Below are 27964 nucleotides of genomic sequence, written 5' to 3'. Positions count from 1 at the left end.
TAGTCAATGAGCCTAAAAGTCTTAGTTGACTCTTCCTATATTCCAGACAGATTGCTAAATCCTTAACCTGCTTGACCTCGTTAGAGCTTCATAATTAGGAGGAAGGCATCATTATTACCCTCAGTTCATAACTGAGGAAACTGAGGCTCAGGGAAGTGAAGTTAAGCTACCCAGCCACGCAGCGGCTAAGGGAGGCCAATCCCAAGTGAGCCCACCTACCCCGCCCCCCGCACCATCCTATTTCCCTATTGGTTGCCAAGCCGGAAGTCCTGTTTCAACAGGCTCCCGGGCTTGTTCCGGTGCTCCTGGAGGGCAAAAGAACGGCATGTCTCTCCTCTTCCGTATTAGATTTGTTTCTCCATCCGTTGGTGGCGTAGTGGTTAAGTGCTACGGCTGCTAACCAAAAGCTTGGCAGTTCAAATCCCCCAGGGGCTTCTTGTAAACTCTATGAGACAGTTCTACTCTATACTATAGGGTCGCTATGAGTCGGAATCGACTCCACAGCAATGGGCTTGTTTTTTTGTTTTGTTTTGTCATCCCTTGGAATAATAACCACAGCCATAGGAGGCAGACAGTGATTTTAAACCTGTTTTGTAGTTGAGGGAACAGGCCCAGAGGCCAGCCCTGGCTCTCGCGCTGCCCGAAGAGACGCTTGAGATTCGAACTCTGTTCCCCAACCCTTGCCGCCGATCTAGCGCTGCCGCGCCGCTAGGTTCTCCGAAGAACTACATTTCCCAGCAGACCCCGCGAGCGTGCGCATGCCCAATGAGTCAGAAGCGCTACGCGGACAGATCAGCCGGTGTCCTGGCTGGGAATCCGCAAGCGGCGGCGGCTGGTCGGCGACCCTCATGTTGAGAAGTAAGTGTCCCGGCAGGCAGGCCAGCAAGGGTCTGGGGCCGGCGCCTGAGATCAGGTGTCTGAAGTTTTGAGTCTGAGGACTGGGTGTCGTGGGGATCGTAAATCCTAGCTGTAGACTTGAGCTCAGTCTTGAGGCTGGGTTCTAGCGTCCGGGTCCGGGATCGCGTTTGAGTCTGGGGTCGAGTCTTGAGTGTGGAATTAGAGGTTTTGAGACTAGGCTGTGCTTTATGGAGTCTTGGGACTCTGATATTAAGTCTGAAATCTTAGAATAAAGCCTGGGGTTTTGGGTATTAGGTTTGGGGTTATGGAACTGGAATTTTGAGTCTAGGGTCTCGGATACCGACTCGTGACATGGTTTTTTGTGTCGAGCATGAGTTCCACGACTTGGGGGAGGGGCAACGAAAGACGTGGAAGGACCAGGGCTGGGAGGGAGCAAGGTCCACGAGTGCGGGCCCAGGGTGGCAGGCAGGTCTAGGGGAATACCCTGGGGTTTGGAGTCTGCAAGCCATTGCCCAACAACTCCCCATTCTGATCCTCAGTTTTCTCATCTGTGAAATGGGTATCATAACAGACCTTTCCTTATGGAGTATGTGGGGATTAAATTAGGTGATGTGTGAGCCTGGCACCAGGTTGTTATTGGGTGCCATCAAGTCGATTTTCTACTTATAGCGACCACATGTGACAGAGTAGAACGGCCACTAAGGGTTTTCTTGGCTGTAATTGCAGAGCCGCTGGGTGGGTTTGAACTACTAACCTTTTGGTTAGCGGCCAAGTGCTTAACCATTGTACCACCAGGGCTCCTTTGGCATGAGGTTGGTACCCAGGAAGTTTCATCTTTGAATCTCTCTCTTCCAGCTGCAGGAAACTGGTGGCCTGAGCCTGGGGTCCAGGCATGGAATTCTTGACGATCCCCCCAACCCCTCCGGGACCTCCAGCCATGGACTTGGAGGAGCCCAGGGACACTCTTGTGCCCTCTCAGGACCTCGCCCCTGTCTGCCAGTGGGACCCGGTGCCCAGAGCCCCCAGAGGTCTGAATCAGATGGATTTTGACGGGTCTAGAATCCAGGACCTGGTGCAACAATTTGAGGCTCTACCGGGTGATCTGGGGGGTCCGTTTTCAGAGGGAACCCCCTGCCCCCTGCACATTGCCACCGGGCACGGCCTGCCATGCCAGGACGTTGCCGATGCGCATGGGCTCTTGTCAGCTGAGGCTGGACGGGACGACCTGCTTAGCCTTTTGCGCTGTGATGAGTGCCTGCCTTCCCAGCCTTGTCCCCAGGAGTCTCCGGAGCCTGCTCCTCGCCTGCTGCAGCCCCCTGAGGACCCAGACGGGAACATGAGCCTTCCAGAATGGGCAGAGGGAGCCTCTGCGGGGCACGATGGCAGCAGGAGCTCGGGCAGCTCTCCAGAGCCCTGGCTGGAGACAGTGCCTCTGGTTGGCCCGGAAGAGCGACCTGCCAGAGCCCAGGTAGTGCCTACCTCTCCCCTCCACTGCCTGGGGTCAGATGGTGGAGTCAGATGGTAGACTCAGAACTGCCCTCTTCTATCTCCTTCCAGAGCCCCAAGACCCTGGCTTCATACCCTGCCTTCCAGGAGGGTGAGTGCCCTGCCTACCCTGGCACCTGGGGATTTAAGGGTTCCAAAACAGCCCGAATCAGGACCCCAAAACCTGGCAAAAAGTTTGCAAGCAGGGAGAAGGTTCTAGAGAGGATATGAGGATGGTTTTGAGTAGATTCCAGTCGGCCTGGGAGAGGAGAGACAGTCTTGAGAATGTTGAATGAGTAGAGGATGAGATGGTGGCAACGTGGCATTTGTAGCACTCGGGGTTCTAGAGTAGCCCATTGCCAAGCTCCTTGCCGTTGAGTCGATTCTGACGCATGACCACCCTATAGGACAGAGTAGAACTGCCCCATAGGGTTTCCAAGGAGCGGCTGATGGATTCAAACTGCCAACCTTTTGGTTAGCAGCCAAGCTGTTAACCACTGTACCACCGGGGCTCCTGTTTTAGAGTAGGGGTTGGCAAATTATGGTCCGTGGGCCAAATTCAGCCCATTGCCTCTTTTTGTGTGTTTTGTGAGCTAAGAATGACTTTTGCATTTTTAAATTGTTAAGGGGGGAATCAGAAGAGTATTTTGTGCGCGTGAAAATGATATGCCATTCAGACTTTAGTGTCCGTAAGTAAAGTTTTATTGGCACGTGGTCATGCCCATTCACTTATATGTTGTCTTTGGTTGCCGTTGTATTACAATGGCAGAGTTGAGTAGTTGCAACAGAACTGTCTGACCCACAAAGCTGAAAATATTTACTATCTGGCTCTTTACAGAAAAAGTTTGCCAATCCTTGCCCTAGAGGCATGGGAAGAACCAGTTCTGGCCCTCTAGAATGTTCTAGAATTTTCCCAAGCTGCCTGAGGCCCTAGGTCAAAGAGCACGTTCACACGTTGTTGGAAAGGGAGCTGGTTTGGACCCGGAGCTCCAGGAAGCTTCTGGAATCATGTGTTAGGATATCTGTGACTCAGGAAGTTCCAAAACTTGGTACTCTGTCTGAGCTTCTGGATTAAAGTGGGTAGGTGAGAGTGTTCTCAAGCTGTTTGGTTTTACTCAGGCTGGAAAATTCTAGAACCATGGAGAGAATAGGATTTATCTGGTTTCAGACCAGACCCGTGGGGTTATTCTAGAACTGGACAAAACAAAAAAAGTTGTTGTTGAGTCAGTTTTGACTCACGGCAACCCCATGTGTTACGGAGTAGAACTGTGCTCCATAGGTTTTCAGTGGCTGGTTTTTGGAAACAGATTGTGGGGGCTTTCTTTCCAGATGCCTCAGGATGGGTTTCAACTGCCAACCTTCAGGTTAGCAGCCGAGTGGTTAACCGAGTGGCTCCTAGAACTATGGACAGAGCCTTCTGATTCTAGCATAATCAGAAAATTCTAGAGCAGTGCTATGGAGTATATTATAGAGTGTAATGAGAGCCATATTAAAAAAAGATTTTTTTTTCTATGATATAAAATTTTTAACAGGTAACATAAGTTTTTCTGATGTATTTAAATTCAATATTTTAAAATGTTGAGATAGTTTATATTCTCACAGTAAATCTTCAAAACCTGGTGTGTATTTTATCCTCATAGCACATCTCTTTTAGACCAACCCCATTTCACATGTGCAATAGCCATACATGGCTGGTGGCCACCACATTGGCAAGTACAATTCTAGAACCCCAGAGTGGAATTGCTGGTGCTTCTGGAATGATTAGATCATGGAGGGCAGTGGGCAGAGCTAGCAGTGGTTTGAATTCACTGAGGGCTATCCAGAACTGGGGCCTGTACCTGAGGTTCTAAACCGAAGAGTAATTACTGATTAGAACCCTCTAGAACTACTGGCAGAAGTATCTGGTTCTAGATTACTAAGAATTCTAGAGTGACAGGGAAATTTTTATGGTTCTCTGGTGGGCTGGGGGATACTAGAACCATGATCAGAGCTGACAGTTTCTAGACTATTCTGGTAATTTTTAGAATGACTGGGTGTGGCTGAGGCTGTAGACTCTTTGAGGAGATCTACCCGGTGCCATGGTGATTGAGCAGTTCTAGAACCATGGAGTGGGAATGTCTGTGGTTCTGGAGCAATGGGGGTTTCCAGAACCTTTGACAGAGTTCTGCCAGGAAATTCTGGAATCATGGGAGGGGCCATCTGGCATTCCAGACAGTATGGAAGTTTTAGATATGAGGATAGTTGTTTCTATCCTGATCAGGCAGTTTTAAAACTCTTAGAATTGAGTTGCCTATGGTCCTGGGGAGAATTCTAGAACACTGGATGGAGTTGTCTGGTTCTAGATTGATTGAGGAATTTCAGAACCATTGAGTGGGATTGACTATGGTTCTAGAATCTTGAGGCTTTCAGAAATAGGACCAGAGTTGTCTGGTTCTAGCGTGGTCAAAGAGTTCTAGAAACACGTAGTGGAGTACAACTGTGGTCTAGATGCCCAGAGACCTAGAGCGGGGCACTCTGTTTGGGAGCCCTGGAGCCATGGACAGAGTTGACTCTAGCCTCACAGGAGGTTCTAGATCTATGAGGGCAGAGCTGCTCCTCCATGGCTCTGGCAGATAGAGTGGTTCTGGGACAACGTGCATTACTGTGTGGCTCTAGAATGCTCTATGCTTGCAGACTCTTTGGGGAACCAAGATGCCAGCAGGGTGGACAGGCCTGGCCAGGGACTCCCATGGGCTGACCCCACTTGCATTGTTACCCCCAGTACCCGGTCCCTGTGACCACGAAGACCTCCTCGATGGTGTCATATTCGGGGCCAAGTACTTGGGATCCACCCAGCTGGTGTCAGAGCGGAACCCACCCCCAAGTACACGCATGGCCCAGGCCCAAGAGGCGATGGACCGCGTCAAGGTGAAGCCAGGGCTGGGTGGACAGGGTTGCAGGGGACCTGCAGGTGGGTGGGGAGCAGGTGAGTCCTGAGGCCCCGGAGCCCAGTGGGGTCTCCACCTCCCACCCTACCGCCCACAGGCGCCCCCCGGGGAGACGCAGCCCATGACAGAGGTGGACCTTTTTGTCTCCACGAAGCGGATCAAGGTTCTGACGCCTGATTCCCAGGTACAGGGCTGGGGCTAACGTCGGGGTGGGAGGCCCAACTGAGGGTGAGGGCCCGCAGCCCACCCAGCCGAGTCTCTCCCGACCCAGGAGGCCATGATGGACCACGCCCTGCAGACCATCTCCTACATCGCCGACATCGGCAGTGTGCTGGTGCTCATGGCCCGGCGGCGGCTGGCCCGGCGGCCAATGCCCCTAGACCGGAACCGCCGACTCTACAAGATGACCTGCCACGTCTTCCACTCGGAGGATGTGAGCAGCCTGGGCGGGCGTCCTGGGGAGGGAGCCGGCCCCACTGCCTCCACAGCTCCCAGGGCTGCGACCGTCACCCGGCTTCCTTCCCATAATCCCTCAGCAGCAGCCAACTCCCTAACCCTTCTCCTGAGCCCCTGGGCCCTATATTTTCACCCTTTCCACCATAAACCCCCGGGCCCTATATTCTCACTCTTCCCGTGACTTCTTGGGCCCTATATTCTCACCCTTCTCGTGAGCCCCTGGGCCCTATATTCTAACGCCTCCCATCAGACCTTCAGCCGTACGTTCTCACCCTTCCCATAACCCTTTGGGACTGGCAGCCCACTCCCCTGGACCTTGTCTCTCCTGCCTTCCCATCAAGCTCCAGGGCCATCTCTCTGCCAGTTTCTCCCATAAGTCTTTGCTGCGGGGCACTATCTCCCCAGTCCTTCCCGTTCACCCCAGGGCTGCCTCCCCTCCCTGGCTCCTTGGCTTCTTTCCACTGGAGGCTGGCCCCGGGGAACCTTGTCTTGGGGATGTCGCAGTACACGGGGGCCTGAAGGAGGTCCTCCACTCTCCCTCACAGGCCCAGCTCATCGCGCAGGCCATCGGCCAGGCCTTCGCCGTGGCCTACAGCCAGTTCCTGCAGGAGAGGGGCCTCGACCCCAGCCAGGTGGACGCACGGCAGAGCCAGGGGGCCGAGGGGCCCGGGCAGCTCCACAACGGGGACCTCGACCACTTCTCCAACAGCGAGAACTGCCGGGAGGTGAGGGGCCGGGTCGCCGCCCCCGCGTCCCACTCCCACGCCCGGCACACCCCACGGAGCCACCTTCATGCCCGCCCCATGTTCCCCTGCCAGGTGCACATCGAGAAGCGCCGGGGTGAGGGCCTGGGTGTGGCCCTGGTGGAGTCGGGCTGGGGCTCCCTGCTGCCCACGGCTGTCATCGCCAACCTGCAGCATGGGGGCCCCGCCGAGCGCTCCGGGGAGCTCAGCATCGGGGACCGCCTCACCGCCATCAATGGAGCCAGCCTGGTGGGGCTGCCCCTGAGTGCCTGCCAGGCAGCTGTCCGCGTGAGTCCTCCCTGGGTAGCAGGCCTGGAGGGGACCCCGAGACTGAGAGAAGGTCCTCCGACCAGGACTCTCCAGGCCAGTCCAGTACCTGTCAGCCCCTAGGCCATATGTTCCCACCCTTCCCATGAGCCCCTTGGCTATATACGGTATTCTAATCCTTCCCACAAGCCCCTGGGCCGTATATTCTCACCCTTCCCATAAGCCCCTGGGCTGTATAGTCTGACATCACTGCACATAGGGGAACTGAGGCTCTGGAAGGAGAAGTCCTTTGTCTAGGGTTACCTTGCTGACACCACAGCCACGATTGAAATGCCAACAGCCTGGCTTCAGAGCCAAGTGACTTTTCCTCTCTGCTCAGAGGCAGCAGACAGATTTGCTTTCAGGCCTTAACCGTTACGACCCAGGTGGGGAAATTGAGGCTCAGGGAAAGGGAGGGACACGTTCCATGCAGCATCGTACAGAATATTCACATCCTTGAGTGGGGGGCACTGCTATAAAGCTGCCTTTACTCGCGGAAACTGAGGCCTACCAAGGTTAAAGATTACACAGCCTCGAACCTAAGGCTACCTGGCTCCAGAGTCTGCCCCTCACCACTTCGCAAGGGGTCTTCTAGAATCTAGTCCCTGGACTCCAACACTGCACTTGATGGGGGGGTGGTAAACGGAAGTACAGGGGGACCAAGCCCCCAGGTGTCTGGGCCTGGTGGACTGACCCAGTCCTGTCCTGCAGGAGGTGAAGCCACAGACGTCCGTGACCCTCAGCATCGTCCATTGTCCCCCAGTCACCACGGCCATCATCCGCCGGCCCCATGCCCGCGAGCAGCTGGGCTTCTGTGTGGAGGACGGCATCGTGAGGCCGGTCCCGGGGTGTAGGGTGGGGGACGGGTGACCCCCAAGCACGACCCCTGAGCAGTGCCCCCTCCCCTCCCACCCCAGATCTGCAGCCTCCTCCGTGGTGGCATTGCCGAGCGCGGGGGCGTCCGTGTGGGACACCGCATCATTGAGATTAATGGGCAGAGTGTGGTGGCAATGCCGCACGCCCGTATCATCGAGCTGCTCACTGAGGCCCACAGCGAGGTGCACAGGGGCTGGGGGGCTGGGCAGCGCCCTCCCGGACACCCCAGGCGGGCTCTGAGCCACCTCTCTACTCCCCACCTAGGTCCACATCAAGACGATGCCGGCCGCCACTTACCGCCTGCTCACCGGCCAGGAGCAGCCTGTGTACTTGTGACCCCCACTATGCCCCTCACCCCACCGCTGTGCCTTAGCCCTGCCGGCCCCGAACGTCGCCTCCGCGGCTCCTCACAGCCACCCAGGGCACCCACATGATTCTCAGCTCATGATTGTTTTCTATGTAAAAAATTAAAAGTTCACCCACTGGGTAAAGTCTCAGATTGGGGTCAGTGGGGCTGAACAAGGAAAGATGAGGCTGGACTCTCCGGTTCCCTTGTCCTTTCTGAAAGCCAGTGCTGTGAAAATACTTCGTTTATTAAGACCAGGTTGAGGGAGGTGGGTTCCAGGTTCTGTACAGGAAAACTGGGTCCCAGGTCCAGGCAGGAGGAGGGAGGATGGGCCAGCCAGCAGCTTGGAGGGCTCACAAGTCAGTGGCCGGGCCCCAGTCGTAACCATCTTCATCGGAGGACTCCATGTCTCGGGCTCGTGTAAACTTTTTCTTCAGAGCTTCCCGCTCATATGTCCTGAATGTTGGCAAATGGAATAGAGGCTGCATTAGGGAGGGCGTGTGAGACTTACAGGTACCATTAACTGAGGCAGACCCTGTGCCAGGCACAGTGGGTGTGGGCAGAGATAAGGCTGGGTGGGCATCCCGGGACAGGACCTTGTTGGGAAACTCCTATGCACCCTTGAAAACCCCTGTTCCAATGTCCCCTCCTTCAGAAAGCCTTCTCAATCCTCCCAGGAAGAGGATTCCTACTCACTTGGCCCGGACCACACAGGGCTCAGAATGGTTCTATCTGGCTCTGTCTCACCCACTAGGCGAGGAGCACCATGAAATTATAACATAGATGTAGGTCTCTTCATCCCACAAAGGCTGGGGAAATGGGTTGAGGGTCCCCCAATCTGGAGTACCGGGTTCTTACCGCATGCTGTCCTGTCGCCACTGACCCTGGGGGTGCCAGCCGTCCACCTTAGTGGAGAGAGAGTCAGGAGGTTAACACTTCCCCCCAAAGTACAATAAATGGAGATGAACAACCACCCCCATTTTCCATCCCCCACCTTTGCCCAGGTAGTGTTACCTAGACTTTCTGCCCCCTTCCTCCACAAGTCTACAGCTCATTCCTAATTTAAATGAGGTTGGGACAAAAGAGGGCCTTGCCTCAGGTCTCCTGGCCTATCACCAAAGAGGGGATTCGGCTTCTTATTCATAAAACTCCTTAGAAGGCCGTTTTAATGAATTCTTAACCGTTCATGTATAAACTTACAAACAGCATCTGCTCCATAAGGGGGCTGCTGTGGATGGTTGAGCAAGTTAGGCACTGCACAGCCCCAAGGACGCCCTTCTCATCAGAAACATAGGTTTGTACATTTATTACATGTTCCTAGAACACGTAGGAAAGTGTCTTGAGGAAGGGGCAGCCTCTAACTCACAGACAGGCTCTGGGGGTTGGAGCACCCTGCATATGTTGTTAATTAGCAACTAATGGGGACCCTGTACACAGTGAGATTGGGCCATCATGGTCCATAGGGTTTTCTCTGGCTGATTTTCAGAAGTGGGTTGCCAGGCCTTTCTTCCTAGTCTTAGTCTAGCTCAGTTGAAACCTGTTCAGCATCATAGCAACACACAAACCTCCACAAACAGATGGGTGGTGGCTGTATGTGAGGTCCATTGGCTGGGACTCGAACCCAGGTCTCCGTCATGGAAGGTGAGAATTCGAACCACCACTGCCATGACCCCACATATAATCTATAAACTGTTGCAGTCGAGTCAACTCTGACTCACGGCGATCCCGTGTGTGTCAGAGTAGAACTGTGCTCCATAGAGTTTTCAGTGGCTGATTTTTGGAAGTAGATTGCCAGGCCTTTCTTTGGAGGTACCTCCGGTTAGACTCAAACCTCCAATCCTTTGGTTAGCAGCCAAATGCATTAATGGTTTGCACCACCTAGGGACTCCACCCCACATGAAAAAAACCAAACCCATTGCCATTGAGTCGGTTCTGACTCATAGTGACCCTATAGGACAGAGCAGAACTGCCCCATAGTGTTTCCATGGAGTAGCCGGTGGAATCGAACTGCTGAAATTTCGGTTAGCAGCTGAGCTCTTAACCACTGTGCCACCAGGGCCCCCCCACATACACTAAGTGCTAAATAAACATTCATTATTGTTAAATACCCAACTGCTATGGGCCCGGACTTGGGCTAGGCACACTGAGTTCTCACGGCCACCCCGTGACATCAAGACTATTCCCTCGAGGTTGCTCAATGACTGGCTCAAACGCGCGGATCAGAGTCCCGGCGTCATCACCTGATCAGAGAAGTTTCTGTCCCTCAACACCCTGCAGAACACAGACTCTCCCCTGTGGTCTCCTCTGCCCTGTGTGGTGTCCTACCCCAAGACCCTTGCCGGGACCGACCCCCAGGCCCAGTCACCTGGACCCCCCAGCGGGACACGGATCTCCCATGATCCTGTGGGCTTTGGGGCTGGTCTGCCAGCACAGGCTCCGAGGACCGGGTCAGTGCCACCACTGGGGGCTCCTCGTCCATGTCCGTGTAGGCCCCACCCTCGCCATCCGTGTAACCCTCGCCATCCGTGTGACCCTCGCCGTCTGTTTCATAGTCGCTGTTGGCCCGGCTGTCGCAGCTGAGCTCAGCCGAGCTGTCGGCCAGGCCGTGGAGAGGGAGGTCCAGGTTGTCCTCTGAGGAGCTGTCCAGCTGTGGGGCGGGACGGGTGTTGTGGATGCCGAGGCCGGCAACAGCTGAGCCGAGACCCCCACCCCAGGCCAAGGCCCATTCCTGTGGTCCCAGACCCAACCCTTGCTCTGTGGCTCCAGGCTTCAAATCAGGTAGACACCTGTCCTCAACCCAAGGTGAAGCTTGACCTTGACTCCAGATCGAGCCTGACAATGGACCTTCAACTCAAGACTAAGCCCCAAACCTGTGCTGAGCACCCTGAACATTGACCCAGGCCAAACTCAGCCAAGACTAACTACACAGTTCAAGCCCCTGACTTTGGCCCTAGACTCCAGCCCTGAAACCTAGCAGAGATAGGTTGGGAAGAATCAGAGAGGTGTGGAGAGGCAGAGTCTGAGGTCAGAGTGGACCCCAGTCCCTGGCATCCCCAGGTCAGCATATTGGGAGAAGTGGTGACAGCCTAGTCTAAGCCCCCAGTTCAGGCAGACTTCTACCCTTTAACCCACTGTTGGCTCTGAAACTTTGACCCCAAGCTGGCCCTTGACCCAAGGCTGAGCCCCCAACTCTGAGCTGATCCCTGACCCTTGATCCCAGCCTCCAAAGTAGACCCAAAACTGGGTTCCTCCAATGCTGCCTTCCCCACCCCCGCCCCCGCCAGGTACTAGGCTAAGACCAGAAGCTCAGGTTCAACCTTGACCCTGGCCATGCCCCCGACAATGTCTGAGCCCTAACTCCAGACAGAGGCCCCAAGCCTGGCTGAACCCGGCCTGGGCCCTGCACCTCTGCCCATACCATGTACCTGATCCTCGGACGTCCAGATGGGCCGCGTCTGCTGCTCCTGGATGATAGCCTTGAGTTCCTGGTACCAGGTGTCACTCGTGCCATGCAGAGGGATGGTGGCTGCAGGGAGGGGACATCAGCTTGCCCGGGACCCTACCCCCTGACTGCCCCAGGACCCCCAGCTCCCTGGCCTACCTGTGAAAAGGTGGCTACTGTGTTTCCGAAGCTTCTGGGCCTGTGCATAGAGGCGGCGGGAGCTGCGGCGGGAGGCGGGGGCCAGCCACTGCCGCAGTGCCTTGAGGGCCGACCGGCTCTCAGGGGCACAGAAGACCACAATAGGATAGTACTGCACATAGTTGAGGCGCTCAACCGCCGAGGGTGTCACGTCCAGGAGTGCATGCTTGTCCTGGGCCCGACCGGGTGGGAGAGACAGAGAGGTAGAAAGTGATGGCGAGGCGATGGCATAGAAACAGAACAGAGATGGATAGGGAAGAATCAGAGAGAAAGAGATGGAGAGATGAAGAGTCTGAGGTCAGAGTGGACCTCAGCCTCTCACATCCACAAGCCAGAGTGTTGGGAAAAGAGGTCAGCAACAGTTCAGGCTGTTGAGTCCTAGCGCCAGAGCCTCAGTTTGAGTCTCTCCACGTCTACCCAAGGATTGCTGCTGTGTGGGTCTGGGCAGGTAGACTCTGTCCCTCTCAGGCCCCTCGCTTAACAAAGCCTCCAAGAGGGAGATCTATGGGAAACTGTGCTCCTGGAACATGGGTGGGGACAGGTCGGCTGCTTGGGCCCCAATTTCCCCATCCATGAAATGGAACCACGGCCGGACCTCACTTACCCTCTCCGCAATCACCCGCACGGTGTCCAGTTTGATAATCTTCGAGGGGCTTTCAGTCCTCAACATGCTCTCTGTTGAGAGGAAAGGCGGCCAGCAGCTTCAGCCCCTCAGACACACATCTACCCACCCCTCCCCTGCTCAGGAACCCACCACGGCTTCCCATTGCCCTTCAGAGAGATCCTAACAGCTGCAGCAGCTCCTGTGGTTATCTGCCCAGGGCTGTGTCGCATCCCCTCCTGACATCAGTCCTCACCTCCACCTGAGGAGGGGGCGGCTGTTACCGGCCATTGGTAGTAGCTGTGTAGTGAATTGTGTTAAGAAGGGTTCTAAGGTTGTATCCAGGCAGAAAGAGTATCTAGATTGATTGGTGATGTCTGGCCCAGGCATTGGCGTGAAGGCTGGTGGCTCCCAAGCCTCATGTTTTCCATCCTTGTGCTCTTTCCCCCCAGGTAGTATTGTTCGCTGACTCTCCATCAAGCTGCCTCAGCCCCAGGGGCTGACCTGGTTTCTCACCTGCAATTTCAAACTGGTCAGGCATCTCGGCAGTCAGCTTCTGCATAGCAATGTCTGCCACGGGCCCCAGGATCACCACCGGACGCTTGAAGCTGGCTGAGGGGCAGAGAAATAACAATAACCAGGGTCCACTTGCAGCAAAGACTGCTAGCGTTTTGGTGACCACTTTTCACTTCCTCGGTAGTAATATATTTTGCCTGTCCCATAGCTGCCCAGCTAAAGACTACATCTCCCAGCATCCCTTGCACCTAGCTATGGTCATGTGACTAAGTTCTGGCCAATGGGATGCAAGCAGAATTGATGCCTGCAATTCTGGGTTGTGTCCTTCCCTTGAACAGAAGCCCTCCTGACCTTTCTCCTTCTGCCTGACTGGGATATGGACATGGGTGAACCATCCTGGCCACGCACACAAGGCAAATAAGATGGAAGGAGCCTGGGTCCACAAAACTGTGAAGCACCAGGTCAGTGTGCTGCTTACACAGGGACTGTTTCTTGAAAGAAACTTCTTTTTTGTTTATGCTCCTGTTATTTTGGGTCTCCGTTAAAGCAACTGAACCTACCTAACTCCCGTCAGCAAACTACTACAGCCTGGGGGCCACATGCGGCCCACTGTCTGTTTTTGTAAATAAAGTTTTATTGGCACACAGCCACATCCATTTGTTTACATATTGTCTATGGCTGCTTTGTGGTGGAGTTGAGTAGTTGTGACAGACTGACTGGTGAGCAAAATCTAAAATAGTTACTGTTTGGCCTTTTATAGGAAAAGTTTGCTGATCCCCTGGACTAACTGATAAACCATTTTATTCATGAGGACATAGATAGGGCATCCAGGCAGGAAGGAAGTGGGTATGGTATGGGTAGATATAAATAGGGAAAATATTATATAAAACTTTTCCTGGTACAAAAAAGGAGACTCTCCTCCCACCCCACCCCTTTTCTTAGAACATTTACTTTAAACAATTTGTAATTTTTTCTCTGCCTCTTTTTAAATGTATATAAATCCTTTTAGAAGGCTAAACAAGCTTCCTACCAGTTTTAAACCCAGAAATCTTTCCTCCAGGTCCTGGGAGCCATCCCTTTGAAATGTTATCATCAAGAAAGGTAACACCTCAGTCTCCCAGCTTCTGTGGGAGGCCAAGAGCCTAGCTTCTAAAGGCGCCTTTCTTCAAGTTACAAAAAACTATCTCCTGTCTTAAAGATAGAAAAAGTCAATTTTTCGTTGTAGATGAAGACAATACACACAAGTGACTACCCCAATTACTAGATAAACATAAGATACATTATAACGTGAAAATGTTGTCATATTGATTCAACTCGTGATGGCCCCATGTGTGCAGAGGAGACTGCTCCATAGGGTTTTCAAAATTGTGACATTTTGGAAGCAGGTCGCCAGGCCTATTTTCTGAGGCACGGCTGGGTGAGCTTGAAGTGCCAACCTTTCCGCTAGTAGTCAAGCACTAAACTGTTTGCACCACGTTAAATCTCCTTAAAGTTTAATTATCGTTTATCTTAAAACATTTATGAACTGAAATCAACGAAGTTATATTTTCTGTTAATCACTTGCCGTCAAGTCGATTCCAGCTCATAACGACCCTACAGGACGGAGCAGAACTGCCCCATAGGAATCCCAAGGCTGTAATCTTTACGGAAGCAGCCTGCCACATCTTTCTCCCGTGGAGCCGCTGGTGGTTTGAATTGCTGACCTTTCGGTTAGTAGCTGAGCGCTTAACCACTGCACCACCAGGGCTCCTTGAGTTACATTTACTTGACTACAAAAAAGGGCCAGTTTCCTTTCCGTTTTCACAATCTCTTTAGCAGATTGCCTTTGACAGATCACATTCTAGCTTAATGTTTATTCAATCAAAAAACTGGGTTCTCTTCTGCCTTTGCAGAAGGGTTTTCTGGGTTAAAAACAGATTTTGTTTTAATTATATTTCCTCAGCAGTAGCCTGAGGGCAGTGGCAGCTCAGTGGTAGAATGCTCGCCTTCCATGCAAGAGACCTGGGTTCGATTCCCGACCAGTGCACCTCATGCATGGCCACCACCCATCTGTCAGTAGAGGCTTGTGTGTTACTGCGATGCTGGACGGGTTTCAGCGGAGCCTCCAGACTAAGACAGGCTAGGAAGAAAGGCCTGGCAATTCACTTCCAAAAATCAGCCAGTGAAAATGCTACGGGTCGTATCAGACTGATCCCACTGTGCTCGGCCTCTCCGTGAGGGAGTAACAACAACAGTAGCCCAGTCCCCCTGGGTACCCTGGCCCTTCTCCTTTAACCCCTTCCTTCCAGGCCTTTCCTCCTCTCTTAAAAACTGGGTACGCTCAGATTGCAACCCTTTCCTTGGCTGGGGACAGACAGTAAATCCTGTGGCCTTTTTTGTTTTTTAAGCCTTTCTCAGCTGGGCATTGAGGCAGCAGCCAGAAGAACGACATTCTCGAGCTTCTTGGATGTCAACTCACTCCCCGCTGGGGGATTAGCTATCCCGCCCCTTCTGCAGATTGTTGTTTTAGGCCTTGGCACCTGGTTTTTAATCCCTTCTCCACTGAGGGTGTTGGAGGCTGTTGTCACTAGCTTAATCTCTTCCCTTCCTGACAACCAGATATAGTTGCTTTTTTTTTTTTTCCTCCCAGGTTCTCAGGTAGGGAAAGGACTTACATGCTGGGTTTTGGGTGCATTTTTACTTTTAATTGAGGTAAAATCATGTGGCTTAAAATGTACCATCTTAGTCATTTAAAGTGTACAATCCGGTGGCATTCAGTACATTCACACTGTTGTGTAACCATCACCACCATCTGCTTCCAGAACATTCTTACCACCCCAAAAGGAAACACAGTACCATCAGCAGGCACACCCCACACCCCTCCCCCACACCCTACCAAACCCATTGCCGGCGAGTCAATTCCAATCTATAGCTACCTCAACCCCGAGACAACCACTAATTTACTTCCCGTCTCCACGGATTTACCTATTCTGGGTATTTGCTATAATTGGGATCATACAATATTTGTCCTTTTGTGTCTGACTTATTTCCCTCGGAGCCCTGGTGGCGTAGGAGTTAAGAGCTCAGCTGCTGACCAAAAGGTCAGCAGTTCGAATCCACCAGCTGCTCCTTGGAAACCCTATGGGGCATTTCTACTCTGTCCTACAGGGTCATTATGAGTTGGAATCGACTCAACAGCAAGGGGTTCTATTTCACTCAGCATGATGTTTTCAAGGTTCACCCATGCCGTAGCATGTATCAAAACTTCATTCCTCTATTAAGAAAACGTTCCGCATCCCACTTTGAAGACTGGCGTCTGGGGTCTTAAACGCTGGCAAGCAGCCATCTAAGATGCATCAATTGGTCTCAACCCACCTGGAGCAAAGGAGAGTGAAGAACACCAAGGACACAAGGCGATTATGAGCCCAAGAGACAGAAAGGGCCACATGAACCAGTGACTACATCATCCTGAGACCACAACTAGATGGTGCCCGGCTACAACCGATGACTGCCCTGACAAGGAACACAACAGAGAACCCCTGAGGGAGCAGGAGAGCAGTGGGATGCAGACCCCAAATTCTCATAAAAAGACCAGACTTAATGGTCTGACTGAGACTGGAAGGACCCCGGTGGTCATGGCCCTCAGACCTTCTGTTGACCCAGGACAGGAACCATTCCCGAAGCCAACTCTTCAGACAGGGATTGGACTGGACAATGGGTTGGAGAGGGATGCTGGTGAGGAGTGAGCTTCTTGGATCAGGTGGACACTTGAGACTATGTTGGCATCTCCTGCCTGGAGGGGAGATGAGAAGGTGGAGGGGGTTAGAAGCTGGCGAAACAGACACGAAAAGAGAGAGTGGAGGGAGAGAGCGGGCTGTCTCATTAGGGGGAGTGTAATTGGGAGTGTGTAGCAAGGTGTATATGGGTTTTTGTGTGAGAGACTGACTTGATTTGTAAACTCTCACTTAAAGCACAATAAAAATTATAAAAAAAAAAAAACTTCATTCCTTTTTTTACCCCCCATCTTTTCTAATTTTATTGTGGACAGCAGCACCAGAACCATAATGCAAACCACATACGTAATTACAAATTTTCTATGTGGTGGTGGTTGTTAGTTGCCACTGGGTCAGCTCTGACTCCTGGTGACCTTATGGACAACAGAAGGAAACGTTGCCTGGTCCTGTGCCATCTTCGTAACCGTTGATAGAACTTCATTTCTCCTATTAGTAGTTAGCAGTCCATTGTATGGATGGGCCACATTGTGGGTGTCCTTTCAGCTGGTGACAGACACTTGGGTTGTTTCCACCTTTCAGGGATTGTGAACAGTGCTGTCATGAAGATCTGGGGACAAGTTTTTGTTTGAACCCCTGTTTTCAATGGGCATTTTTTGTGTGTGTGCTTTAAGTGAAAGTTTACAATTCAAGTCAATTTCTCACACAAAAACATATACACATTGTTATGTGACCCTAGTTGCTCTTCCTACAATGTGACAGCACACTCCTTCTCTCCACCCTGTATCTCCTGTGTCCATTCAATCAGCTCCTGTCCCCCTCTGCCTTCTCATCTCGCCTCCAGACAAGAGCTGCCCACATAGCCTCATGCGTCTACTTGAGCTAAGACACACACTTCTCACCAGTATCATTTTATATCTTTTAGTCAGGTCTAATCTTTGTCTGAAGAGTTGGCTTTGGGAATGGTTTTAGTTTTGGGCTAACAGAGAGTCCAGGGGCCGTGACCTCTGGGGTCCCTCCAGTGTCAGTCAGACCATTAAGTCTGGTCTGCATCCCACTTTTCTCCTGCTCCATCACGAATTCTCTGTTGTGTTCCCTGTCGGGGCAGTCATTGGTGGTAGCTGGGCACCATCTAGTTCTTCCCGTCTCAGGCTGATGGAGTGTCTGGCTTATGTGCCCCTTTCTTTCTCCTGAGCTCATATTTTCCTTGCATCTTTGGTGTTCTTCATTTTCCTTCAGTGGTCACGTATTTTTAAGGGTGTCTGCTTCACCTCAAGCTAACAATCTAGAAACAAGGGCACCCCCTGAATGTATAGCCCATTCTGTCCAGCACTGCAGCTACTGGCCATATGAGCACTGAAACATGGCAGGTCCCAAGCTCTGAGTACGAAATACACACTGATCTCTAAGACTTAGCTCAATAAAAAGAATGCACAATGCCATTGATAATCTTTATATTGGTTGTGCATTGGAATAATATTTTCGACGTAGTGTGTTAAGTAAGATAGATGATCAAAATTAACTTCAACTGCTTCGTTTTCCCTTTTGAAGATTATATATATGGCTCACATTATATTTCTATTGGAAATAAGAATTAATTTTAAGGAATGAGCCCCCTTTCTATCTCTCTCTGCCCCCTAACAGGAATAAAAGTGCCATCTATTTGGTGGAAGAAGAGACATAAGGAGTGCGGCTTTTGGAGGGTAGACATGGGTGGACCCGTGGGTATTTTTCAGCATCCCTAGGTTGAAGGGAAATCCCTGGGTAGTGCAAATGGCTAATGTGTGTGCTGCTAACCAAAAACTTGAGGTTCGAGTCCAGCCAGAGGTACCTCAGAAGAAAGGACTGGTTATCAGCTTCCAAAAAATTAGTCACTGAAAACCCTATGGATCGCTGCAGCACTTTTCACAATAGCCAAAAGGTGGAAACAACCAAAATGTCCATCAACAGATGAACAGATAAACACAATGTAGTCCACCCACATGGTGGAATACTACTCAGCTGTAAAGAGGAATGAGGTCCTGATGCCTGCCTTGACATGGATGAACCTCGAAGACGTCGAGCTGAGAGAAATAAGTGAGTCACAAAAGGAAAAATCCTGTATGATCTCACTTCTATGAAATAACCAAATATATAGAAACCAAAGATTATAAGTGGGTGGGCTGGAGGGAGGGGGACGGGGGAAGTCATTGCTTAGGGCCACCGTTGTCATGTTCGTGGTGATGGAATAATTAGGAAAAGGAGGGTGAGAATGGCTGCACACCCTGAAGAATGTAAACAACCTCACTGAATTGTGTATGTGGGAACTGCTGAATTGGTGAAATGTTTTGTTGTGTACATTTTCACCAAAATTAAAAAAAAAAAAAGAAAACTACAGAGCAATTTACGCTGACACACATGGGTCGGAACTGACTCCACACCAGCTGGTTTTTGGTTTTTTTTTCGGTTTTTGAGGGTGTTGCTTGGAAGATAATCTCTTCCTAGTCAATGCGTTTATTCGTTCAACAAGCATTTATTATGCACCTACTATGTGTAGAAAATCTGCCCTAGAGGAAACCCTGGTGGTGCAGTGGTTAAGAGCTCAGCTGCTAACCAAAGTGTCAACAGTTCAAAACCACCAGCCGCTCCCTGGAAACCCTATAGGGCGGTTCTACTCTGTCCTCTGGGGTGACTATGAGTCGGAATTGACTTGATGGCAATGGGTTTGGTTTTGGAGCCCTGGTGGCACAGTGGTTAAGCGCTTGGCTGCTAACCGAAAGGTCGGCAGTTCAAATTCACCAGCTGCTCTCTGGGCGAAAGATGTGGCAGTGTGCTACTGTAAAGATTACCACCTTGGAAACCCTATGGGCAGTTCTACTCTGTCCTATAGGGTAGGTATGAACCAGAATTAACTCGACGGAAACAGGTTTCTTTGGTCCCACCTACCCCTTCTCTGTTAGTTTGTCGTACTGTGGTGGCTTGCATGTTGCTATGATGTTGGAAGCTATGCCACCAGTATTTCACACACCAGCAGGGTTACTCATGGTGGATAGGTTTCACTGAAGTTTTCCAGACTAAGAGCAGGAAGAAAGGTCTGACAATCTACTTCCAAAAAACAAGCCATTGAAAACCCTGTGGAGCACAGTTCTGCTCTGACACACACAGGTTAGCTATGAGTCAGAGTCGAGTTGACAGCAACTGGTAGTAACAGCTGGGTTTCGGGGGGACATGGGAATTGTGGCTTTTAAAGGCCCGACATGGGTGAGTCCATGGCCTGGGACTTCCAGTCCGAGACCTCCCCCCACCCACCTGCCCCAGGCCCCACCTTCTCGCAGCACCACGCGCTCGTAGGGTGGATAGTGACCCTGTTTGGTCAGAGCTGATAGGTCCTCGCGGCTCCGCTGGACGGTCTTCTTGGCTCCCCGACGAAGGCCCCGCAGCCGCCAGAACTCGGCACGCGCACTGGAGCTAGTGGAGGAGCTGGGTCCGGCCCCCAAGGCCCTCTGGGCGGCCTCCAGAGTGGCCAGCTGCTCTGCCCTGGGCAGAAGGGAAGAGGGTATTGGACACTGGGGTCCACACAACGATGGCACCGCAATCACTAGAGCCTGTGAATTATGGTATCTTCCATGACAATAGAGACTGTGTAGATGTGACTGATGGGGAACTTTCACTCTGTCCTATAGGGTCGCTATGAGTCAGAATCAACGCGATGGCAATGGGTTTTTAGATGTGACTGAGTGAAGGATTTTGAGACGGGAGGCGATCCTGCATTACCGGCTGGCCCAATATAATCACCGTCATGGCAGCCCCACGTGATACAGAGTAGAACTGTGTTCCATAGGGTTTTCTTGGCTGTCATCTTTCCAGAAGCAGATCCCTGGATAGTGCAAATGGTTTGCACTCAACTAGTGACCTACAGATTGGTGGTTTGAACCCACCCAGCCGCACTCGGAAGACCCGGCCATCTGCTTCTGAAAGGTCGCAGCCTAAGAAACCCTATGGAGCACAGTTCTACTCTGCACACATGAGGTCACTAGGAGTCAGCATCAACTCAGTAGCAACTAATGCAACAAGTTTGTGGTAACTTCTTACAGCAGCCATCAGAGACTCATACACTGTATACCACCCTGGGCCCTCGGCATGCCTCCCCTGACTGAATCCTGTCAACGTTGCTAAGTACTGTCACTGTGCCCATTCCACTGGGGAAACTGGGGCTCTGAGTGGGGAGCCCTGGTGGGGGTGGGGATGGTACCCACCTGCTCTGGTTGGGAATGAGCCCCCGCTCCTGTTCCCGGAGGTCCCGACCCACGCGGGCCGCCAGCCAGTGGCCCCCACGAGCATGGCTCTGCCCGGGACCTGGGTACAGTGTGTCGACCACATGGAAGACGTCACCACGCGTGAAGCCCAGGCCAGATGGCGGGCTGGGCTCCATCTCAAAGTGCGTGCGGATATAGAAGGAGTCACCCACACGGGACTGCACCATCTTCTGGAAGACTGCAGGAGACAGAGGGAGGAGATGTCAGCCGTTACAGTTGCCTGGGTCCAAGTCCTCCCCAGGGAGTGGGCAGGCCTGGGGGACCTCACCTCAGGGAAATGCTGGGGCTCTAGGGCGGGGGGGATGGGGGGGAAATAGAAGGTACAGAGGTCCAGTTGGGCAAACACTCCAGTGAACACTGCTGGCCACACGGGCAGGAATTTTCCAGCTTGGACATGCCAAGCATCCACACACATGTATGTACACACATGCATGGGTGTGTACACGCACACACGTACATGTGTGTGCACACACGTGTATACATGGGCACACCTGCTCATGTGTACATGTGCGCGCACACATGCATGTACACATGGGGACACCTGCTCACGTGTACACATGCATACACACAATTACACATGGGCACACATGCACACGCACTCACAGACACACACACTCACTGTCCTGCTTCCGCTGCATCACCAGCTCCACCTCCTCGCCACGGGGGAGCCCCAGCAGAAACTGCACAGCCTCCTCCCGCGTCAGGTTCCTGAAGGATGTGTCATTCGCCTGCCAGGAAGGGGGTGCAGGAATGAGACAGAGCACCCCTAGTTGGGTGTCCCAGACCTTCTTTGGGGCAAAGCCCGCCCCCTAGCTGTTTCTCAGAGTCTTGGGGGCTGGGGACGACTTTGCGACTGTGGGGTTGCCTTGTGGCAGCATGACGCTAAGACACAGGCAGCTGCCGACATCAAAGTCTTGACGTGGACAACAGGGTCATGACCCAGACCTCAAGGTCTTGACCTGGACAAAAGGTTGTGTCATTGAGAAGGTCATGACATTGATAAGGCTGTGACCTGAACAACAAGGTCATGACCCAATTGATGAGCTCATGACTCAGGCAGCAAGATCGTGACCCAGGCCATGAAGAGATGTTATAGTGCTGACATGACTGCAAGGAGAGGACACACAGATACATGCACAGCAGACACGGGCACCCCAAGTCACCTGCAGGATCTGGTCCCCCTCCTGGATGCCCTGCCCATCCGCCGGGCTGCCCGCCTGCACCCCTGACACAAAGATGCCCACGTCGTTGCCCCCGGCCAGCCGCAGCCCGATGCTGGCACCCTTGATGAAGTGGACCACCCGCACGTCAGGGCTGTACCTATGACAGGAGGGGGCGGGTCAGACAGGCCAAGGGGGGCACACCACGTGTCCCTAGGAGAGCCCATCCCCTGGGCCTCAGTTTCTCAATCAGCCCCATGTGGTGGTCCCATTAAACACGCAGGTACATGAAGACAGGGTGACCCCGATTGGGGAGGAAGCTGGGATATGGACATCTGGGGTTTTGGGGGGCACATACCCGTGATCCTCTATGCTCTGGCCACTGGGCACCCGGTAGATGTCATAGCTTCTTTCTGGAGGGGAGTCTGGAAGGGAAAAGCTCATTTTGCTCCCAAGCACACTGGCCCAGTTGAGCCTCCAAGCGTTTGCTTTATGGGGTATGTGGTGGTTAACTTCTGTGTCTACTTGTCTCCGCTCTGGTGCCCGGCTGTATGGTCAAATACTGGTCTAGACATTGCTGTGAAGGTATTTACATGTGATTAACATGGAAATCAGTTGACCTTAAGTAAAGCAGATCACCCTCCATAATGTGTGTGGGCCTGATCCAATCAGTTGAAGGCCTTAAGAGCAAAAACAGGTTTCCAGAAGAAAGAATTCTGCCTCAAGATTATAACATAGAAATCCTGCCAGTTTCCAGCCTGACACCTGACCTATGGATTTTGGACCTACCAGCCTCCACAGTTGTGTGAGCCAATCCCTTAAAATAAATCTGTGTGTGTGTGTGTGTGTGTGTGTGTGAATATACACTGGTTCTGACTATATATATATATATATATATAGCTGGGTGCCATCAAGTTGATTCCAACACATAGCAACAGTCATGGATTGAATTGTATCCCCCCCAAAATATGTGTATCAATTTGGCTAGGTCATGATTCCCAGTATTATGTAATTATCCATCATTTTATCATCTGATGTAATTTTCCTATGTGTTGTAAATCCTATCTCTATGATGTTGATGGGATGGGATTAGCAGCAGTTCTGTTAATGAGGCAGGGCTCAACCTACAAGATTGGATTGTGTCTTGAGCCAATCTCTTTTGAGATATAAAAGAGATAAGCGAGCAGAGAGACAGGGGGATCTCGTACCACCAAGAAAGCAGTGCCAGGAGCAGAGCGTGTCCTTCGGACCTGAGGTTCCTGCACTGACAAGCTCCTAGACCAGGGAAAGACTGATGACAAGGACCTTCCTCTAGACCAACAGAATGTGAAAGCCTTCCCCTAGACCTGATGCCCTGAATTCGGACTTCTAGCCTCCTAGACTGTGAGAGAACAATCCTCTTTGTTAAAGCCATCCATTTGTGGTATTTCTGTTATAGCAGCACTAGATGGCTAACACGGCACTGCTGTAGGACAGAGTAGAACCTCCCCCCCGACAGCGTTTTCTAGGCTGTAATCTTTATGCGAGCAGATCACCAGGTCTATCTTCCACAGAGCCACTGGTGAGTTTGAACCTTCAACCTTTTGGTTAACAGGTGAGCACTTAACCATTGTGCCACCGGGGCTCTGTCTCTTTCTATATATATTTACATATATCTTATTGGTTCTGTACCTATCTATCTTGTTAGTTCTGTGTGTATTTATGTATTTCTTTGGTTCTATGCAGGCACATGTACACACATATATATATATCTCTTATCGGTTCTGTGGAAACCCTGGTGACGTAGCAGCTAAGTGCTATGGCTGCTAACCAAAGGGTTAGCAGTTCGAATCCGCCAGGCGCTCCTTGAAAACTCTATGGGGCAGTTCTACTCTGTCCTATAGGGTCGCTACGAGTCGGAATCGACTCGACAGCACTGGGTCTGGTTTGGTTTTTTGGTTATTGGTTCTGTGTGTGTTACCTACACGTTGTTGTTGTTAGCTGCTGTTGAGTTGATTCCAACTCATGGCGACCCTGTGGGTGCAGAGTAGAACAGCTCCAGGGGGGTTTCAAGGCTGACCTTTCAGAAGCAGATTGCCAGCCCTTTCTTCTAAGATGCCTCTGGGTGGATTCAACCGCCAACATTTCAGTTAGTAGTTTCTGTTTGTCTGGAGAACCCTAAGACAGTGTCCCGCCCCATGGAGAGGTGTCACCCAGACCCTGCTCCTTCTAAGGGACTCTACTTTCTTAGGCTCATGCCAACTTCTTCCCCCTCCACTTGCTCAGCCTTAGTGGATGGGATCGGAAAAACCAGGGGAGGTATGCTCAGAGCCCTCACCCCCAACCCCACCCATCCCTCACCTGGTTCCGAGATGTCTCTGGAGTCTACCAACCGCTTCCGCTGAAGCTGGGGCCTCTCCCTAGAGGGAAACCAACCCAGGTGAAGAAATCATGCGAGGTGATATATGCTGACTGGTGTTGCAAGCTGAGAGGTTTTGGACTCCTTTGTTACGCAGCCATAGCTAGCCAATACGACCCCTACCTCACGGGGTGTTGAAGGCTTATGGGAGGGCCCATTATCCAATCCACCAGGACTGGGCATTTACATTAGGGCCAATGTCCCCTGTATAAGACTCTCTGTGATGAACAAACACCCTCTGAACTAAGTCCCTGCACACACCCACATCCCCCGCCCCCCTCTAAGGTCCTCTCTGGGTCCGAGGGCAGACATCTTTTGAAGGCTTCTGGGTTGTGTTGTAAAAGCCAGCCCCTTCTGCTTTGTTGTAGTTGGGTGCCATCGAGTCGATTCCGACTCCTATCCACCCTACGTGACAGAGTACGACTGCCCCATATGGTTTCCTGGGCTGAAATCTTTATAGGAGCAGATTGCCAGGCCCTTCTTTCGAGGTGCCTGTGAGTGGGTTTGAACCACCAACCCTTCGGTTAGCAGCCCAGCACTCAACCATTTCTGCCACCCAGGGACCCCGTAGCAAGCCATGTTGTTGGCGTTGGGTGCTATCAAGTTGACCCCGACTCATAACTACCCCCGTGACAGCGTAGAACTGTCCCGTAGGTTTTTTAGGCTGCAATCTTTGTCGTAGCAGATCATCAGGTCTTTCCCCTCAGAGCCACTGGGTGGGTTCAAATCACCGACCTTTCAGTTAGCAGCCAAGCACTTTAAGTAGATTCGTATCTGGTTCTTCCAGCAGCCAGGAACCCAGAGCCACACAGCGAGGAGGAATATGTGTGGACAGGAGAGGGAAGGACTCTTCCAGGAAGGCTGCCAAGACTGCACCCCCGAGGTGACCCTCAAGGCCTCTGTTCCTGCCCACCCTGACTACTCAGTGACAGGGGTACATACACGGGGGAGGTGGTCCGGCTGGTATCTGGGCTCCGCTGTGCTTGCTGGGGTGGAGGAGGGATGTGGGAGGGCAGTGCCTGAGACAGTTCCGAGCCCAGGTCTGAGATATCTGCGGGGAGAGGGTATCATCAGCCACTGTCATGCCTTTAGACTGGACCCGTGTTACAGAGGGAAACATCAAAGCCTATCTAAGCAAACAGGCCTGGGCCAAAGTTGGAGACTCGGCTTTGGGAAACTCCAGCCCTGGCTTGCTGTGTGACCTTGGGCAAATTCCTATCCCTCTCTGAGCCTTGGGGGACAAAGAGACCTATTTCTTTGAGGTACAGGCTTGCTGATTCCTGATTGGCCTTACCTGGCTTTCCCCACCTTCCCTGCCCCGCATTCGACCCCCTTTGGAAACTGCCTTCTGGCCCCTCACCCTCCAGAAGGGAGCTGTCACTGTCGCTGACTGCGGGCGGGATGTTCACCAGAAACTGTCTGTGGTCCCTGAGCACCAGCAGGGTGAGCTTCCCTTCTGACTTCTCAATCAGCCGTCGCGTGTCACTCAGCGACAGATTCTTGCTGGACACCCCATTGATCTGAAGAGACCAGGATGGAAGAGAAGAAGCAAGTTAACAAGAGATGGGGACACTAGAAGCAGATAACTTGGTGAGTGGGGGGACTAGAAACACACAATCTCCAAGGGCTACTAAAAACAGATATTCCCTGGGGAAAACGTTAAGGAGCCCTGGTGGTACAATGGTTAAGCACTGGGCTGCTAACCAAGGCTTCAAACCGGTTCATTCAGGCTCGAACCCCGGCAGAGAATTTGCATTCCTAACAAGTTCCCAGGTGATGCTAACACTGCTGGTTCGGGACCAATTCTGAGAACCACTAGTAGAGCATTGACTCTCAAAATATACGTAAGAATCACCTGGGTGAGCAGCCATCTGAGACACAACAATTGGTCTCTTCCTGTCTGGAGCAAAGGAGAGTGAAGAAAACTAAAGACTCAAGGAAACAACCCAAAGGACTAATGGACGACATGAACCACAGCCTCCGCTAGCCTGAGACCAGAAGAACTAGATAGTGCCCGGCTACCACTACTGACCGCTCTGACCGGGATCACAATAGTAGGCTATGGACAGAGGGGGAGGGAAATGTAGAACAAAATTCAAACTCATAAATAAGATCAGAATTACTGGTCTGATAGAGATTGGTGGAACCCCTGAGACTATGGCCCTTAGACACCCTTCAAACTTGGAACTGAAATCACTCCTGGAGATCACATTATAGCCATATAATAGACAGGCCTATAAAATGAACAATATACCAGTGAGGAATGTACTTCTCAGAACAATCAACTATACAAGCGAGACCTAAAGGGCAGCATCTGCCCACGAGCAAAGTTCAGAAGGATGGCAGGGGCAGGAAAGCTGGGCGAACGAACACGGGGAACCCAGGGAGGAAGTGGGGAGAGCGCTGATATGTTCAGCGATTTGCAACCAATGTCAGGAAACGAGCTATGTGTAAGTGGTTGAGTGGGAAACTGTTCTGCCCTATAAACTTTCACCTAAGCAACGATAAAGTGTTCAAAAAAATATTCTAAACACATTTTAAAATACATATTTTAAACATTAAAAAAAAGAATCACCTGGGGATCTTGCAAAGATATGGATTCTGAGTCAGTATATCTGGGGTGGAAATGCAAATTCTCAGCAGGGATTTGAACCAGAATGAACCGGTTCAAAGCCCTGCTGCTAACCAAAGGGTTGGCAGTTCAAACCCACCCGCTGGCTCCACAGGAGAAAAGACCAGGCAATCTGCTCCTGTAAAGATCTCAACCTAGGAAACCCTACGGCGCGGTTCTACTCTGTCACAGGGGGCCGCTATGAGTGGGCATCAACTGGACGGCACCCAACAGCAACAAAGAGAATGTTAGAAAAGGGTTCCTGCCACGAGCAGAGAAGACGCTAAGCACCAACCCTCCCGGAGAATTCTAGAAACAGACGATATTCTAAGAAGGGGTGGAGGGCACTGGAGAAAATTTAGGAATAGGCTGATTTTTCTTCTTCCTAGAAGGGAAACATCTCGGGAGACACTGGAAACAGATCTGAGGGTGGTATTGGAAACAACACTGTTGGATGGTGGTGGTATTTAAAGATACTAGAAACAGACAGTTGCCAGGAGGGACTAGAAACAGACATTAGGGGGTGGCTTAGAAACAGACAATTCCTGGGAAGGGCTGACTGTGGAGCGTCAGTTCTTAGTGGGTCTCTGCTCACAGCAGGAATCAGTTTCTAACATTTTCCCTAGGGAGTGTCTGTTTTCAGTAACCCCTGGGAACTGTGTGTTTCTAGTCCCCACGCCAAGCTCTCTGTTCCTAGTATCTGCTCCAAATGGCTGCCCAAGGCCACTAGAAGCAGACAATTCCTCAGGGTCACTGGAAACAGGTAACTCTGGAGACACAATAGAGGCAAGCAACTGGAAGTGGTGTGGAAATCAAACATCAGGGATGGCCGGAAACAGACGCTGAGGGGAGGAGCCCAGAAAGAAACGGGCCCTGAGAGAGGGCAGCTCGGCAGCACTGCCGCCTCTGGCTTTGGTCTCCCTCACTCACCTGTAGGATAAGATCTCCTTCCTGCAGCCCTCGGTTCCGGGCAGCCAGGCCTGAATCCGTGATGTGCTTGATGAAAATCTGACTGCCCAGTTTGACCCCAAACTCT

The 27964-nt window shown here is 51.9% G+C and overlaps 2 protein-coding genes across 5 annotated transcripts in view; one reads left to right on the top strand and one right to left on the bottom strand.

The window, feature by feature from the left end:
* The first annotated feature begins 315 nt into the window (after positions 1-315).
* Positions 316-8151, top strand: APBA3 (amyloid beta precursor protein binding family A member 3). Its single transcript, XM_049876395.1, has 11 exons — positions 316-858; positions 1714-2326; positions 2416-2455; positions 5105-5250; positions 5368-5454; positions 5542-5703; positions 6272-6451; positions 6545-6757; positions 7487-7606; positions 7693-7833; positions 7916-8151. Exons 2-11 carry the CDS (start codon positions 1751-1753, stop codon positions 7985-7987), a joined length of 1737 nt encoding a protein of 578 aa, XP_049732352.1. The 5' UTR covers positions 316-858; positions 1714-1750; the 3' UTR covers positions 7988-8151.
* Positions 8152-8194: 43 nt separating this feature from the next.
* Positions 8195-27964, bottom strand: part of TJP3 (tight junction protein 3) — a 39863-nt gene continuing 20093 nt past the window's right edge. For 2 of the 4 annotated variants that reach the window (XM_049876385.1, XM_049876381.1), the window contains exons 6-21: positions 27859-27962; positions 25678-25837; positions 25260-25368; positions 24260-24318; positions 22278-22344; positions 21923-22079; positions 21373-21487; positions 20700-20937; positions 19769-19980; positions 12755-12850; positions 12242-12312; positions 11599-11809; positions 11423-11523; positions 10363-10644; positions 8856-8902; positions 8195-8453 (exon numbers count right to left, since the gene is read on the bottom strand). In XM_049876385.1, the coding sequence (XP_049732342.1) occupies positions 8351-8453; positions 8856-8902; positions 10363-10644; positions 11423-11523; positions 11599-11809; positions 12242-12312; positions 12755-12850; positions 19769-19980; positions 20700-20937; positions 21373-21487; positions 21923-22079; positions 22278-22344; positions 24260-24318; positions 25260-25368; positions 25678-25837; positions 27859-27962 (2132 nt within the window). In that variant the 3' untranslated portion in view covers positions 8195-8350. The remainder of the gene's footprint in view (positions 8454-8855; positions 8903-10362; positions 10645-11422; positions 11524-11598; positions 11810-12241; positions 12313-12754; positions 12851-19768; positions 19981-20699; positions 20938-21372; positions 21488-21922; positions 22080-22277; positions 22345-24259; positions 24319-25259; positions 25369-25677; positions 25838-27858; positions 27963-27964) is intronic. The other 2 variants (XM_049876384.1, XM_049876382.1) reach the window with 2 other exon arrangements.

Source organism: Elephas maximus, chromosome 3, assembly GCF_024166365.1.
Source record: "Elephas maximus indicus isolate mEleMax1 chromosome 3, mEleMax1 primary haplotype, whole genome shotgun sequence".
Taxonomy (NCBI): domain Eukaryota; kingdom Metazoa; phylum Chordata; class Mammalia; order Proboscidea; family Elephantidae; genus Elephas; species Elephas maximus.
Note: the sequence above shows the minus strand (reverse complement) of the source record. Positions and strands in the feature narration are given on the sequence as shown.